Below are 16,904 nucleotides of genomic sequence, written 5' to 3'. Positions count from 1 at the left end.
ATAATCTCCAAGAACACTTTTAACAAAGTATAAATTAATTGCACACATCACTGGTTTTAAATGATCCACAAGGCATTTTCCAACAAAGTAAAATCTCTCGTAAAAAGAAGAGGGGAAATGAACACACCGTTCCCCTTGTGAACCTGTCGAAGGCCACGTCCTCTTCCGCTGGAGGGTTCACTCAGTTCTCAGACTTTCAAGTGTAAGATGGAGACAAGACCAGTGCAAAAATGAAGTTTCAAGTTCAAGAGAAACCCTGATAGGGAGGAATGACAAACAGCCAGTGGGGGGGAAAAAAACAAAGGAGTCAAAGTGGTCCAGCTTCACAGCACTCCCAAAAGGCCTTGAATGAAGCGGTTGCTGGAGTTTTCTTCAGTTTGTGGAAATCACGATTACGTCAAACCATTCAAATGACTCGTAGATGATATTCTGCATGTTTTTGGTTTGTTTGCCAGGCGCTTATACAAATGGTGCAAGTCCAGTTCTTTTTTTTTTTTTTGCATATCGCATCAGTGCAAGTGGGCTGAGGATAACTTAAAACAGGGAAGGGTAAGGTTTAGGTGGCTTCTCCTGCACTGCACTAATTTTAAAATAAATAAGGAACCGATGCATTCAAAGGGGCTTTCGGGTTTGTTTTATTTCACCAGTTGACAGGCCCTATTTACAGAAGATGAAACAACCATATTATTAGCCCTTGCTTGCGAACACTGGAATGCACGCAGTTGTCAAAGGCGTCCGTTAAGAGTTGATAAAAAGTGGCTAAACTGAAAAAGCTGGCAGAAAGAACTGAGAACCTGATATTCGATGTCCGTCTCTTTTTCTGCCTCTAACGATCTGATCTGGTTTGTCGTGTTCACGGCGAATTAATGAGATAAAGGAGAAACGGTCACAGCAAGAGCCATTACTGTAAAATTCATGATACCCGAGAGGCCAGGAAGGAGCGGCTGGATGTGGGTAATATGTGTGTGTGCAGCAGCAGCAGTGGCAGGAAAGGCATGAACAGCCTGCAGACACTGGCAACACTAACAGAAGCGTTCAGAGCTGCTTTCAATTCCGTCCAGCCAATTTGAGAGAAGTATAAACGTCACTGCTTTGAAGGACGCAGCAAATCCACTCTAAAATGTGGACAGACACCTCCAAATATGAAAAATTAGATTTCGGTTTCTTTCTTGAACGTCCCCTGCTGTAACGACGACGACCTGAGCGCTGCAGATAAGCCACGTCACTGTAAACACAAGGCTTTTTTTGTTTTTTCACAGGATCCCATTGTTACAAACGCAACACTCCGTTAGGCTCCTTTTGGCGGAAAAGCGCACATTTTCGTCTCATTTGCTGCACGTGCTAAACAAAAGCAAGCAGAAGTCAGCCTGCGGTTTGTACGCTCAGAGACAGTCGTAGATAGTTTGAAATCACTTCGGCGCAGGCTACAGGCCCTGCCTGGGGGCGACTAGCGCAAACTCCCGTAAAATGTTCCGTGCCACGTCCACTTTGTTCTGCGCGATCATCAGCGCTCGCTTCACGTCTTCAAACGAGTAGCCCTCCCCCATCAGCTTGGCGATCTTGGCGTCGACGTTCTCCCGGGACGATTCGTGCGGTCTTCTGTGGATGTCTGGTGGGATGATCCTGGGAAGTGGTTTCGGAGGTCTCTCAGGTGCCCTGGAGCAATCTACGGCCACTGTAAACAGGAAACAAAGTGTTTAGTCAAAATGGGCCATTGAGAGTGGATGGTAGCAGGCCGACTAAAAAGACTCTAAACCCATTAAAAACCCATTACAGGCTAATAATTAATAAGCACATTCATATTGATAATGGCTTCATTTAATAAACCTGCATGGCTATTATGCATTCAGAACAACACACTGCGCTCACAGCTGTTTTATTAGGATATTACGTGTATATTTTTGGCTCATTCTAGATGTGCAAGCAATGTTTGTTCTGATCATTAATATTATTTCATTTCAAGCATAAGGTATAGGAGGCTAGGCTATATTGTGAATATAATAATAAATACACACTTCAGATTTTTATTTTATTTTAAGTCTTATATTGCATTTATTTGATCAAACATATAGTCAAATTGTAAAATATTATTACAATTTAAAATAATATTTAAGAATATTTTCTATTTTAAAACGTAATATATTCTGTGATGGTAAATGTTGAATTTTCAGCAGCCATTATTCCAGCCTTCAGTATCACATGATCTTTCAGAAATCAATCTAAAATGCTGACATTTCCTATTATGAATGTTTAAAAGAGTTTTGTTCCTTTTTTTGTGGAAACCGTGATCATTTTTATATTCTTTGATGAACAGAAAATTCAAAATAATTTTATTTAAAACAGAAATCTTTTGTAACAATACAAACATTTTTACTGTGAATTTTGATTAGCTTAATGCATCCTTGCTAAAAAAAAAAATAAAAAAATTTCTTCAAAAATTAAAATTACTGGCCTTAAACCTTTGAACACCAGTGTATATTCAATCTAAATTTGAACTGTAAAAAATATATATATATTAAAGGACACAAACTGCAATTTAAATGTTTGTTATTTTTGCTTTATAACCCTTTTTCGATTTGGTACCTGAGGTTGGCGGCAGTTGATCATAGTCTTGCGGAGCCTTGAATGGCGTCTTCATGTTGTCCCCGGTTTGTCTCCTCACAGGGGGATTGGGAGCGGAGTTATTTAACTGGTCTATGAAAGTGTCTGTGAATCATACCAATTATCAGATACCAATATAAGCCAAATAAAGCAGTATTTGACATTCATACTACATTAATAGTCACAGATAAGTGGTATCAGCCTCACCAGGGCTGAGCAGGAAGTGATCGTGTCCAGACGAGGGGCGGGCAGGTCTGGGGTAGAGTGAGGAGGGGGAGGGTTCTATGAAACTGTTCCTGATGGGGGGAGGAGGAGGAGGCTGGGACGGAGGAAGAGAGTTGAACGGGTCTTCCATTGGAGACGCTGGGAGAACAGTGAGAGAGAGAGAGACATTGAGTCTTTCTACATGCCTCTGTAATCCCTCCTCTCACCAACAGATGGAGCTAAAATATCACTCATGTATAAACTTATTGTGCTCTGACTCTAAATGACATGCTTACTCAATTGCCAAGACACATTTTATGAAAACACTGGTCATACCCAATTGTACAAACGTCAAACTTTTTAAATAGTACTGTTTTTAATGTCTTTTTGATTAAATAAATGCAGCCTTGATGAGCAGAAGAGACTTTAAAAAGAGCATTTTAGAAACTGCAGTATAAATTACTAAATTAAAAGATTTGCAACCCAGAAAACAAGCTTTTATGAGAAACAAGTTTTTCTTTTGGGAAATCGCTCTAATTAATTTTAGTGTCTAAGCAATTGAGAAAAAGCCTTAAAGTTTATTAAGGTGGTATAACTGAATTAAACTGAAAGGCAATTCAAGAATCAAAGATTAATGGAAGTGAAGGTGAATAAATGTAAAAAACTCATTAATCTTACGTTTCAGAAAAGAAGCACTGCACAAACACACCTTATCCACATCATACAGCTCTTATAATTGAAGCTAATAATAAGATTTAGCGACTCAATAATGAATCATGTCTGCATTGTGGTTCACAGCTCATTCTGTGTTACTCAATGCAAAAGTAAAATCAAAACAAACCAACAAATCAAATAAACAGTCTGCTAATCAGGCAGCCAATCAGATTGAGGCGCTGCGCCATTGGCTACCTTGAGGGGGCAGTAGAATGTCATAGTCTGAGGGTGTCCTGTTGTGGAGGGGGCACTGTGTGGTGTGAGCCAAACCCGAAATCAACGGACCAGAGTCAAACCCACCTGAGGGACACAACAGAGAGTTACACTGACCAACAACTGGCCTCTGAGACTTCAACCACCATCGGCCACCACATAAAACAATGTAAACTTCAATCCCTAATGCTACAAACACACACAAACTCCCACAATCACGCTAACAGATGGTCATACAAAAAATGAAGATGACAGATGAGAGACGGTGTGTGTATGTGTGTACAAGTGTGTGTTCTCTCACCATGCTCTGGAGGTTTATGTTTCTTTATGTCGGTTGAGAGATCCGACGAGCCATTTTCTAAAACCCTTTATGAAGAGAAAACACATGTAAATGTTGGAAGCACATTAAAAGAGTCATTGTTTCACTAGCGTGTGTGTGTTTACCTGTTGGGGATGCGGAAGGGGATGCAGACGGCCGGCTGTGTGATGCAGATGGGATGTGATGAGGGAATCTGATACTCGTCCTCCACTCTGTCCGTCAGACTTCGGTGGCTTGTGAAGGGGTTGGTGTGTCTGCAGATCAGAAAAAACTCTTTTCACAACACATACAGGAACATGTACACGCAATCCCATGATGCTTCAGACATCAGATCGGTCACAGATTGGGTTCTCAGACCACAGTGACACCATTCAGCTCTATACAGCATGTTGCTATACGGTTGGTAAGGAGTTTAGGGTGTTTTTTAGACTCTATGGTATTCTGACATTTATATAGACTTGTTCCCCCTTTCAGTGCAACTCTGTAGTTTTTTCCGCATGTTTTATCGTAAATCTGATGGCTTAGAAAAGTAAAAGAACATCTGTCCTCAACAACAGCATGATTTGAGACATCATTCATGTTTGTACCATGGAAAACTTGATACATACTTGAACAACTCCTCAACTCCAAATATGAATTACTGCATTAGCAAATACTCGAATAAACCGCCTCATGTGCTCCCAAATTACAACAAAGTGTGGAATAACCATATGTAAATATTTACATTGATGACAGCATTGTAAACTGACTCCGCAGCACGCTTAGAAAAAAGCTCTTTGAAAGGAGACTTGGACGATGTTCTCCGCCTTCATGCTGACTCACTGAAATGAGCACTCTGCAGTGTGTGAGCTGGTCGCTGCGAGATTAGCCAGTTTAATCACGTAATGCTCTAACTTAGAGTCACATGCTGGGCTGAAGTAGGCAAAGACGGCCAATATTTAAACAGGTCGGCACCTACAGGGGGGAGAGAGGTTAACTAGCTCTGACAGGGATACGATGGGTGGTTTTCCAGCCAAGTCTGTGCTGCTACCGTGATGCGCCATTAGAGGGCACTTTAGACATTTCTTGTCCATGTGATGATGAAGAGATTCATTAAAGATCTTTTTTAAGTTTTTCTAAGTGCTCCTTGTTTCCAAGACATCAAGAGAGTGTTTATAGATGTACATTTGCCAAGTTTTTAAAGAGAAGCCAGCCATAGCAGTGTGAAAACACCTATGAGAGAGAGAGAGAGAGATGACAGGTTCACATGTTTTCCTTTTCTTTGAGGAGGTGGAAAGTGCTCTCAACAGTTCCAAGACGTTGGTGTGCGTGTGTTTCTGTACAGTAAACGTATGCTGGTAAGTGTGATGCCCGTCACAAAGAACTCAGTGTGCCCCGAAGCCAGTAGAAAAGCCTTACTATGCTTAACAATACAATGATCTCAGCTTCTATAAACACATCACTGACTACTGACGCAGCTCTATGGACAGATACACCACATAGACACACAACACTATTCTTCTGTGCTCTAAACAACAGCCATTGTGGTTTCCAGAGCCTCTTGGTTTCATTTGTCAAAGCAGTGACAGAAACAGTTTTTTCTTGTAGCAGGAACTGCTGAGAGGAGCACAACAGTGTTGCATGAATGAAGCTATTAACACTGACAACCAAACCAATGACTAGGGTGCTATGGATGATAGTAAGGGCATTGCTAAGGCATTTAGGGTGTTTCTAGAACTCTTTATAAAGTATGGTTCTGCTAAGGTGATCTGAGCGGTTTTTAACATGTTCCGTGACTTTGCAGTTTCTCAAAGCAAAGTCAAATCACATTCAAATGAGAATGTTTGGGAATTTTATAATTAGCCAGGTGAAACGTATAGGTCCATTCGCTTAGAAAAGAAAGTGCACACCTCTCCTGAACAAGCAGCATAGTTTGAAGTATAATTTGTATCTGTAGCACAAAAACAGCACAAGCTAAGTGGTGAAGTTTACTATGTTAATCACTTCTTTTTATCTAATTATAATAACAACAACAAAAATCCAGCACTCTGAGTGCAATATAAAGTAAAGAAAGAGCATAATCAGAAGAGGAAATAAGGCTTGCTGCTTGGAGTGTAACCTCTCATAGGCTGGTTCTGCTTAATTCCCTCAAAAGCCCCACAGGAAGTCCATCACTGCTGGATCTATGTGTGTGTGTGTGCCTTTATGTATGTTTAAAGAGCACATGCTCTCCGGATCCTGGTGCTCTTGCATAATTGGTGCACATGTGTCCAAACACTGATGTCTGTATATGTGTGTGTTGTTCTGACAGAACTCTAGAGATATACAGGATGCAGCCTGTGCACACAATCCCTGGATCACATTAACACATTTATTAATTCCACATGATCTTTTTGTATTTTCACCACAGAAATCATTTGCAAGAAAGCAATAATTTAGTCATGGAACATCACAAAAGCAGATCAATGAGCAAAGCAGGAAAAGACGCTAAGAATCAGCGTCAAAAGATCAGCGAGTCCACAGAAAAACACAGTGCTTGAGAGTGGCAAGCAGGTGATTTGTAATCATTTGAACATGATATGAGTGAACTGGGCAGAGTAAACACGGTTGGTTGTTTGTTTGTTGAGGCTCCCTTCAGAATAAAGACAGACAGATTTGGCTGCTTTACAGCGATTATGATCAACATGCACACAAAGAACAAGAGCTGCAGCAGGGCTCCGGGGATGGGAGTGGCAACTGTGGGTGTGTGTGTGGCGCTTACCTCTGGTTGTGGTCCACAAGGGGAGGGGAGTGACGCAGAGGGGGAATATCGTACTCATCACCAGGTAACAGACCGTTGATGAAAGACTGCAGAGAAATACACACAAACACGCAATGATAAAATAATATAGCCAAGCCATTTTTGATTACACAGTTTTAGATTTCGTGATCAATAAGCAACCAGGCATATATATATATATACATACACACACACACACACACACACAGTAAATATCCATATGGGACAGAATGAACAGATCCATAGTGGATGAATACTGTATCCATTTGAACAGATCTATAATGGATGGGAAAATTATCCAGATGGATGGATGGGACAGACAGATTATAGATAGAAAAATGGATCGACAGACAGAAGGATGCATGGATAGATGGATGGATGGAAGGAGGGATGAATGGATTGGACAGACAGATTATAGATAGAAAAATGGATCGACAGACAGAAGGATGCATGGATAGATGGATGGATGGAAGGAGGGATGAATGGATTGGACAGACAGATTATAGATAGAAAAATGGATGGACAGAGGTGGATGGAAAAACAGAACAAAAGTTGGATGGATGGATGGATGGATGGAGACAGATTATAGATAAGAAAATGGATGGACAGACAGATGAATGGAAAAACAGAACAAAGGATGGATGGATGGATGGATGGACAGACTGATGGATTGGACAGACAGACAGATTATAGATAGAAAAATGGATGGACAGACGGATGGAAAAACAGAACAAAATATGCACGATGGATGGATATAGAGGGATGAATGGATAGATGGAAAAACAGAACAACGGATGGATGGATTGGTCAGAGAGATTATAGATAGAAAAATGGATGGACAGACAGATGGAACAACAGCACAAAATATGTATGGATGGAAGGAAGGAAGGATGGATGGGTGGATGGATTATGGATAGAAAAATGGATGACCAGACAGATGGATGGAAAAGCATATATAGATGGATAGCTGTACACACAATGGATAGAGATAGAAGGACGGATGAACAGATGGATGGAAATATGAATGGATGGATTAATTATAGATTGAAGGATGGATAGATATGTACAGAAGGAGGGATGGATGGATGGGATGGATAATACATTTTACATATGAAACACGGTAGTATTGTATCATAAATATTCTATATACTGGTCAGTGGTAATAGATCGATAGATAGATACAGTAGATCTGAGAATACAATATATTTTCCTGTAGAATAATATCCTGTAAATGTGTCTAGTGAATAAACCAGAAGGATCTTCTAGACCTCCATAATGGAGCTCTAGAAGCCTCTGATGTCTGAGATGGTTTATTTCAGAGATCAAGAGCAGCGTGTGATGCTGCGCACTAGCTGTGGTCTGCAGGCGGTGAGCTGAACAGAGCTGTGTGGGCTTGTGACGGGAGAACAGGGGCCAAACTCTCTGTGCCCACACTGTGACACTAAATTAATCCATACACTGGTATGCCAACCCGGGACAGAGAGAGAGAGGGAATTTTACAGTCAATTGATGGTTACATATAATTGCATGTTGCAAACCTTAGTAGAACAAAAAGATAAAAAAGATCCACATGCACTTCAAACAACCCAAAACATCTCAGAGACGTTCTTAGTTTCTAAAAGGGCTTTAATGAGAGACCCACTACAGTTTTGCAACCAAATATTTAACTCTCTCCAATCCCCTCTCACAGAACATGCTTATTTAACGAATAATCTATAAACTCTCAGAGAGCCACGAATGTGTGTGTGTTTTGCATTTTTGTACATTAACCCAGATATATGCAAAAACACATGGTGGGGTGGGAGGGCAACTGCTGTAATCATGAAAGGCTTTGAATGCTTTTTAAATACCTTTTTTTTAATGCCAAGGCCAGAAGCACTACACACAGCTGAATTTCACAGCCTTGCTTTACTGCGAATATCGTCACTGTTGCTTAGTAACAGCCATGGGCAAAAAGTGAATATTTATGTCTTAAAATAGGCATGTAAGGGCTTGTGAATGAGTACAGAAGGTTCTAGGTGATTTCAAAGCCCAATGTCCGGTCATTTTTCTGCTCTTATCTCATGTTCTTGACTCCGCTTATCAAAGAAGGACATTCCAGCCCTAATATAAAGTGTTGCTCCCCAAAACGAGCGTGTGAACGTGATCCGCATGATACAGAAGGAATGTGTGTGCGTTCCTAACCTTACTACACTCTGACTGCGCGTTCAGTCTGTGGCTGGTCCGGTTTAACCCCAAGTCTGCACCGGAGCAGCTGAGGGGTCTCCCATTGATGTGCGCAGGGGCAGCGTGGGCGAGTTTGGGGGAGTGGTCTGCAGCAGACGTCCTGCAGTCTGACAAGGCAGTGCTTTCTTTAGGGCTCCAGGCCTCCAGGGGTGCTCTGGGGTCTCTGGGAAGGCCAGACGATGGGGTGACCAGCCAGGCGGCCCGGCCCTCTTGAGGGATATGAGGTGGGCGTTCAGGCGGAGGTGGGGGAGGGGGGTCTCTCTGTGGAGGTGGAGGGGCAGGAAGGGGTTTGTCCTGTTTTCTGGACATGCCTGGAGATGACTGCAAAGCAAAAAGAGAAATTGAAACATAAGGAAATTAAACGGAGAAAAATCTAAAAATGTATCGTGATACCTTGAAACAAATTATACCTTGGGTGAGCCTGTGGGACTAGGAGCGGGAGAACGTATGAGATCGAGGCGGGGTGGTACGGGTGGAATGTTCAAGTGTGGGCCCATGTGATCTGCAGCGGTTTTCCGGCGTTCACACACAGGGGATGAGTTCGGAGACATTATTGGCGAGTTCTGGATCTCCATGGACTACGCAAAGAAAGAGAGAAACACTGATGATGATTTATGCAATATTTAGTAGCGTTTGCAAAGACAAGCATCATTATTATTGATCGTTTATTGGGTTTGTTCATAAGTTTAAAACTAGACTTGGGACAATCAGAAATAAGTCGGCTAGAACAGTGGTTCTCTACCTTTTTGACTCCCCCATTGTCAAAGACAACATTCAAAAGCCCATTCAAAATAAAATTATTAAAATAAAAAATAAAAAAAATTTTAATCTTTCACTCACAAATAGCAATTTATACCTGTTTTTAAGAGCTTGTCATAACTAGAGAAACTTATTTTCATTACAGAAATGACCATGACTTTTTAATCTTTTATTAAAAGATTTTATATTCTAAAATAACGCTTCCTCATATATCCAGATTTTCCAAAACAATGGGAATCCTGGTTCTTAAAATTACAGTTTTTGAGGGAAATATCTACATCTGATTTAGCTTATTTGAAAGCTTGTTTTGTTTTATTTTAAAGGGGTCATATGATGCGATTTCAATTTTTCCTTTCTCTTTGGAGTGTTACAAGATCTTGGTGCATAAAGAAGACCTGTAAAGTTGCAAAGACTAAAGTCTCAAATCCAAAGAGATATTCTTTATAAAAGTTCAGAGTCAGCCACGCCTACCTAAAACGGCTCGTTCTAACACGCCCCCACATATCTACCTTACTATGTGGGAAGATTTGCATAATGCCGCCCAAATGTTCACGCAAAGAAAGGCGGCGTAACTTTTAGTCTGGCTGTAGTATTGTTGACGCTGCAGCCATGCTTTGTTGTGAAAGCGAAACTACTTTGTTTGGCCTTCCAAAAGAGGACGATATCCGCTTCGTCATGCCTAGAGCTGATCTGTGCTGGTCGCTGAGGGAATACATCAACTTTCACCATGGACGAAGCGGAATCCAGCCCGGGGTCCATCACATGTGGTTGCCGCTCATTCGACGGATCTCGACCCCGCCGCCTCAGCTCACTCTATCCCGGCCTCAGCACACGCTAAGCCGGGGCTTCGGCTCACGCTAGCCTGGCCTCAGCTCACTCTAACCCGGCCTCAGCGCACGCTAAGCCGGGGCTTCCCCTCACGCTAGGCCGCTGTGTTTTTCGTTGTGAAAGCGAAACTACTTTGTTTGGTCTTCCAAAAGAGGACACGACTACAAATCAGTGCTATTTACAACACTGTTCCAGAACAGTTTAACCCAAATATCCAGATGTGTGCAGCACATTTTATGGAGGACTGTTTACTGATCCTGGGAGAGTAACGTTAGACTAAAATGCCGGCAGTTCTGACTCACATAAGTACGTTTTCATTTAAATGATTTGCCACTGATGATTCAAATGCGAGTTTTGGGCAGTAGAGTAGCACTTGTTGTTTGTCATTTCTCCGATCACAAATGCAGACAGAGTTTTATGTTTACGCGGCGCGATGCAATGCAACGCGTAAAAAGACCGTATAAGTCATTATAATCAGTAATTATGACCCCACTGGATGCAACAAATGCCTCGTTTGTAATGGGTTTTCATATTTATGTCTCGTAACGCCGGCCGGGACACGGCATCAACAATATGTGAGGGGCGAAACATTTCCGTCTCACGCTTGAGGTATTCGGCCAATCACAACGCATTAGATAGCTGGCCAATCACAACACACCTCACTTTTTCAGACCGATGAACTTTGTAAAAATCGACACGTTTCAAAAAGGCAGGGCATAGAGGAGAAACAATAAATGTACAGTATGTGGAAAATAATGTTTTTTTTACTTTAAACCGCATAAACACATTTCATTACACCAAATACACAAAATAAAGTTCTTTTTAGCAGCATCATATGACCCCTTTAAATAATTTTAAGCCATTTTAAAGCCCCTTTGGAAGTTTGCGGATGCCCCCTAGTGGGTTCCGGTCTCTTGGTTGAGAACCATGGACCTATAATCCACCTAGCAACCACCAAGAACACTCTAGCAATCAGATGAAAAACACTCAAATCACCTTAGCGACCACATAGCAACAGCCTGGCAGTCATCCACAACATCCTAAAATCATGTTTCACACAATGTTTTACACAATCAAGCTGCACTCAAGTTTTATCCCCCCCAGAAAACGTAAAATCCAGTTAAATCAGGGCAGTACAGAAACACTCAATGTTGCACAGGTCTTGGTCTTGATTAAGATAAAATGCTTCTAACAAACAAGACAACAAGAAGGACAATGACAAACTAATTATTACCATCATCATGATTGCATACAAAGTTATCCTAATGGCCTATTACCTCATTGAATTGCTTTGGGCAGCTTAAGGTATTCAACTTCCTAATCAACTAATAGCCTCATTAGCATAACCATGAATAGAGCAATTGCAGCTGGCCAGCTTTTGTCCGTGGTGTAGAAAAATATTTATAGAGGGGGAAAGAGCTGCTAATTAAATTTTCTGAGAAACGATACAGGAAATTAAAGGTGAATAATGTGCACTACTCTTAGTACAAACTAGTTCTCACCCACTAGGAGGCCGATATCCTCTACAAGTTCTCTTGCAAGGGCATTATGGGGAGAGGAAAAAACTAATATCTCCCATTTCTATTTAAAAACGTTCCTGCCAAAAGGTGCCCTCTATTGCTCTCCAAGCTCTACCATTTAATGAATCTACTCTGCAAAGCTGCATAGGCTGTGTCCTCGTGAGGCAGGTTCCGACAGGTTTTTTTTTTTTCTAATAAAAGAGACTGACATTTATGCTGGTGGAGAGCAGGAGGCTCTTGCACCTATATAAAAGCAGGAAATAGGCCTCTTTGAAGTCCAGTGAAGAATGAGATTAAAACGCTTAGAAAAAAGAAGATTGGCCGTGGAATGACAACAGTGATGAATGAAATCTTATCTACTGAGCAGGTTTGAGCAGAAACAAACTTCTGCATACTTGTAAACCTATGATAATGAACCAACAGACCTATGATAAAGTCAACATGAAATTCATTTGCAACCAATTTTGCTTACATAATGCGACATTCCAGAAACAAACAAAAAAATGGTCTGGAATTAATTTTATCCATCAGTATTTGACGGAGCCTTGAAAAGTGGGCGTTACATACAAGAATGGATGGGACAGACTGAAAAATAAAAGGGCTTGGTGACGTTATCCAAAAAAAGGAAGTTGTTTAAGAGGTGAACATGTTATAAATGTATATAAAATATTACATAGATAAACATTTAAAAAAATCTTTTTAATAACATGCCCTGATGAATTTAAAAATGTCCATGCACAAATCTTCACTGTACATAACTGATATGAATATTACATAATTAATACAAATTAACATTCAGTACATATATACTACTGCCCAAAACTTTGGGGTTAGTAAGAAATTAATACTTTTAACCATGTGACACTAAAGACTGGAGTAATGAGACTGGAGAAAATTCAGCTTTACCATCAGAGGAATAACATTTTAATATATATTTAATACATAAAATATCTTAATTTAAAATTTAATAATAATTTACAATATTGCAGTTTTTACAGTATTTTTGATCAAATAAATGCAGCATTGAGCATAAGAGATTTATAAAAAAATAAAAAATAAAAAATGTAACCTTACCGACCTCAAACTTTTAAACAGTAGGTACCAGTAAGCAAATACGGTCGATTTTGATATGAAGTTGGAAATTTCATTGATATTTTACCTTCCTGATATGGTCTATAACCAGCGATTCCTCTCTGTCATCGTCATCATCCAGGTCCAGCATTGGGGAGCTGAAGTGGTCCAGGAGGAAGCACTTGGCCCCTTCGTTGCGTGGGTCAAACGGATCAACAATGATGGGCTCTGTGCCTTTGATCTCACAGCGACAGAACGGGCAACCCTGACCATCAGAATCCTGCGGAAAAGAGTCAAAGACACACTGAGTGAACTTTAAAACACTAGCGCACACACACACACACACGCCTCTCACTCAAAACAGACACGAGCACATGCACACAGCGTAGTACCTCCAGTAAACTCGACTCCAACGGTTCTGGGCTGCTTATTTGTATAGTGCTGTAAACACTGACAGACTGTTGTGGAAATATGCCTCGGCCATGAGGAAGCTCTTTACTGGCAGGATCTGGAGAGCCATGCTTGATTACAAACAGCTGGAACGCACATGCTACCCCCTCAAGCCGGGTACCGAACTTCTCTTTTTGTGATTTAGGAAACAGTAAGACAGACACACACACAGGCAGGCAAGTTCGTCATGTCGCACGGCTCGGTACGGCCTGGAGACAGCTTACACATGGCAAAATGAAAAACAATCATCTTTCATTTCCTCCATTAAACTCGGAGAATCAAAGTGTGTCGATATTTACAAGAACAAAAGATGATCATGGCTGCCATCTGGTTGAGGGGTCGCTGAAAAGACATCAAAGCATTGTTTGAAACCTAATCCTAATTAAAGCCCTTAAACGGAGAAAAAGAAACACACCCAATCTGACTCGGCATAAAACAAGGCCATTAAAAACGAAAGGAGAGTGAGATTTCTAAGGGATAGTCACCACACAGACTTTGCTGCTGTGTGTGTTTGTAAACTTACCAGAAAAATAGCAATGAATATTAATGCCTCTGCCAGCTAGGGGGTGAGACAACACTTCTCTAGGCTCTTAACCGGTTCAATGGTTTATTTAACGGTTAGGTCCCTTTTATAGGTAGGTGACAGGTTAAAAGGAATACCACTTTGGCTGTTCTAGAAAGTGAGCAGGTGAGCAACAACAGAGGAGATTTTAAAAAGCCACATAGCACTAATATTATGTCTCTTGCTGTCCAAAAATGAACTCAATGGACCGCAGCTGAGGCTTTTTAGATGCCATTTTAGATCTTTTTGATAATTTAATAATAATTAATTGATCAAATATCTTATTATATATTAATATATATTATATTATTATTATATATTAAGATAATTTGATCATGTGTGTTCAGTGACAATTCTGTCATGACACCCTTCTTCACACATTCTTACACTTAAATGTGGCACAAACACAAGCAAATACTTGCATCTAAACTTAAAGTAGCACATTATGCAACACATTTGACAACCGGAAAGTCTACAAACACTTTGCTAAGTTTTGAGCTGCTGAGTCTACTGTTTCATCATAGATATCTTCTCAGAAAAATAGTTTTTAGAAAACTTCTCAAATGTTTCACTTGAAAAATGTTTTTGTGCTATATTTCTGTTAAAATACATGGAACTTTGGTTTGACATTTTCTTATTTAAGGCAGTGACATTCATACATTTGTAAGTGTCGAAATAATTTTTAGGGGCCGTTGTTCTGTTTCAGTGAGCCTCACTTCAACTTTCACGCAGTAAAGAACACCGGTTCATGGTCGATAAGCACAAATCTGATCTCCAGCCTCTCAGAAACCCAGATGGTAACAGATCCATGTGCAGCTGAGTGTAAACTACTGCGACCAATCACGAAACATTACAATAATACTGCTTTTTTCTTAAATTGTTGAGTGATATAATGATGAATGATAGGATATTACTGGGAAAAGAACGAAGGAATGGAATCAGCACATTTTGCTGGCCTGTTTCGATCCTGCTTCACCTACATGAGTGCACAATTGAAGTTTCTTTTATAATGAAAAAAGCACCATGCATCTGGCTGAGGCATCCGAGTTTAGCTGACCCTACCGTGGCCCTGAAATATTTGTTTATCGTCAGAGAAACTCTGATGCACAGACAACACCCTAGATCTGAGCATTTCTGGCAATTCGGCCGGTACTTAAAATGTAAACACATACACACTTCACCCCACATGTCTAACATCAACCATGTAAACATTCTCAATCACAATCATGCACTGACACACAGAAACACACACCCAGAAGATAAATGCAACCAGACCAGACACATTTGCCGCCCCTTCACCTGCCCGCTGTGGTGCCGCTTGCATTTGTGATCAGGACAAACGCAAGGGCGACGGAGAGACAGATTACCTGCTGTTCATTCCCCTCTGAGCCCTGATGACGCTCAATATTCAGGTCATAGCATGCCATTAAAGCACTTCTAACTAGATCCATTAGCTGAGCACTGGGCATCACTGAAGCGTTTATATGTGATGCAAAGAGTTTCATCATAGTAGATGAAAATAAGACATGTTTATTTCATGCATGAGCGCAGCTGTGCATGAGAGGTGTGGTGGTAGCACACACGTGTAACGTTAAGCTGTTTTAGCATTAGCAATCCAGTAGAGTGTGACTACATGAATAATGCTTATTTTAAAAAACCCACATAATAGTAAAGCTTAAGGTACTTTGGAACCAGCATTTTTTTCACCATATGAAAATTCATCATAAAAACAAAAATAAAAAACAAATTAAATTTAACAAATTAATAAATATGATTAATTAAATAATAAAAAAATATTATATATATAAAATAGTTTGAAAAACAATCCTTGCAATAATTATTTTCACACAATAAATAATATAATTTTTATAGTATTGTCTAAGATTATGACTGTAACACAGTTGTGTTGTCATCTCTACTACACCGAACAACTTTCTGAACAAGCTTTTCTATTTTTCCCAAAAACATTACTGTACTGAGTTACAAAGTGGCAACGGTGCCATTAAAGAGCATGCTTGAGATTAAATATGAGATATTAGAAATTCAAAGATATTAAAAATGTGGGATCCAATTTATTTATTACATTCACAAAAAAAAAAAGACAATTTTCCTGTGAGACTGCTGGACACTGATAGTGGACAAATTAAATACACTACTAAACTATAAAAACACCTTTATACATACCTGCCATGATGTCAAACAGGAAGTGCACATAAGGTGACCACATGGCTCTATCTTTACATCTTTATCGTTTTCGGCACAGATCTTACACAGCTGAAACGTGGAGCCCATCTCACAGTACAACTCATACTGCTCCTGAAAAGTCAGAAAAAAAATAGATGAAAAAGAAAATATACAAAATCTGACATATAGCCTACCTAAACGTGCATTGGTTACTAACCTGTGTGACCTTAATGTGGTCTTGTGGGGTGGGTTCACATAGGCCTGTGAGATCTGGGTTATAACTGCGCCCATCTGGAAACAGATAACTAAAGATGGAGAGAAAAACAGCAGAAAGAGAACGAGGTTGAGAGACTTGTCCTCATGTGCAACTGGCTCTGTGGCATCTCCATTAGCAGTGCTGTGAAAGTGGGCCACCTCCCCAGTCCATCCAATCACAGCCAATTTCGGAACCGCTGCATTTACAGCAGGGATCAAAACCTCTCGACTGGGGCAATC

At 40.4% G+C, this 16,904-nt stretch overlaps 1 protein-coding gene across 1 annotated transcript in view; it reads right to left on the bottom strand.

Moving 5' to 3' along the window:
- Nucleotides 1-67: 67 nt before the first annotated feature.
- Nucleotides 68-16,904, bottom strand: part of LOC107548831 (E3 ubiquitin-protein ligase CBL-B-like) — a 76,857-nt gene continuing 60,020 nt past the window's right edge. Inside the window, exons 7-18 of the mRNA XM_016229653.1 lie at nt 16,627-16,714; nt 16,410-16,541; nt 13,302-13,493; nt 9,446-9,613; nt 8,994-9,356; nt 6,792-6,877; nt 4,177-4,305; nt 4,034-4,098; nt 3,715-3,819; nt 2,809-2,964; nt 2,584-2,706; nt 68-1,675 (exon numbers count right to left, since the gene is read on the bottom strand). Coding sequence (XP_016085139.1) covers nt 1,425-1,675; nt 2,584-2,706; nt 2,809-2,964; nt 3,715-3,819; nt 4,034-4,098; nt 4,177-4,305; nt 6,792-6,877; nt 8,994-9,356; nt 9,446-9,613; nt 13,302-13,493; nt 16,410-16,541; nt 16,627-16,714 — 1,858 coding nt within the window. The 3' untranslated portion in view covers nt 68-1,424. The remainder of the gene's footprint in view (nt 1,676-2,583; nt 2,707-2,808; nt 2,965-3,714; nt 3,820-4,033; nt 4,099-4,176; nt 4,306-6,791; nt 6,878-8,993; nt 9,357-9,445; nt 9,614-13,301; nt 13,494-16,409; nt 16,542-16,626; nt 16,715-16,904) is intronic.

Source organism: Sinocyclocheilus grahami, unplaced genomic scaffold (genome assembly GCF_001515645.1).
Source record: "Sinocyclocheilus grahami isolate Dianchi unplaced genomic scaffold, SAMN03320097.WGS_v1.1 scaffold356.1, whole genome shotgun sequence".
Classification (NCBI taxonomy): Eukaryota; Metazoa; Chordata; class Actinopteri; order Cypriniformes; family Cyprinidae; genus Sinocyclocheilus; species Sinocyclocheilus grahami.
The sequence above is the reverse complement of the archived record's forward strand: the minus strand, read 5'-3'. Positions and strand labels throughout refer to the sequence as shown.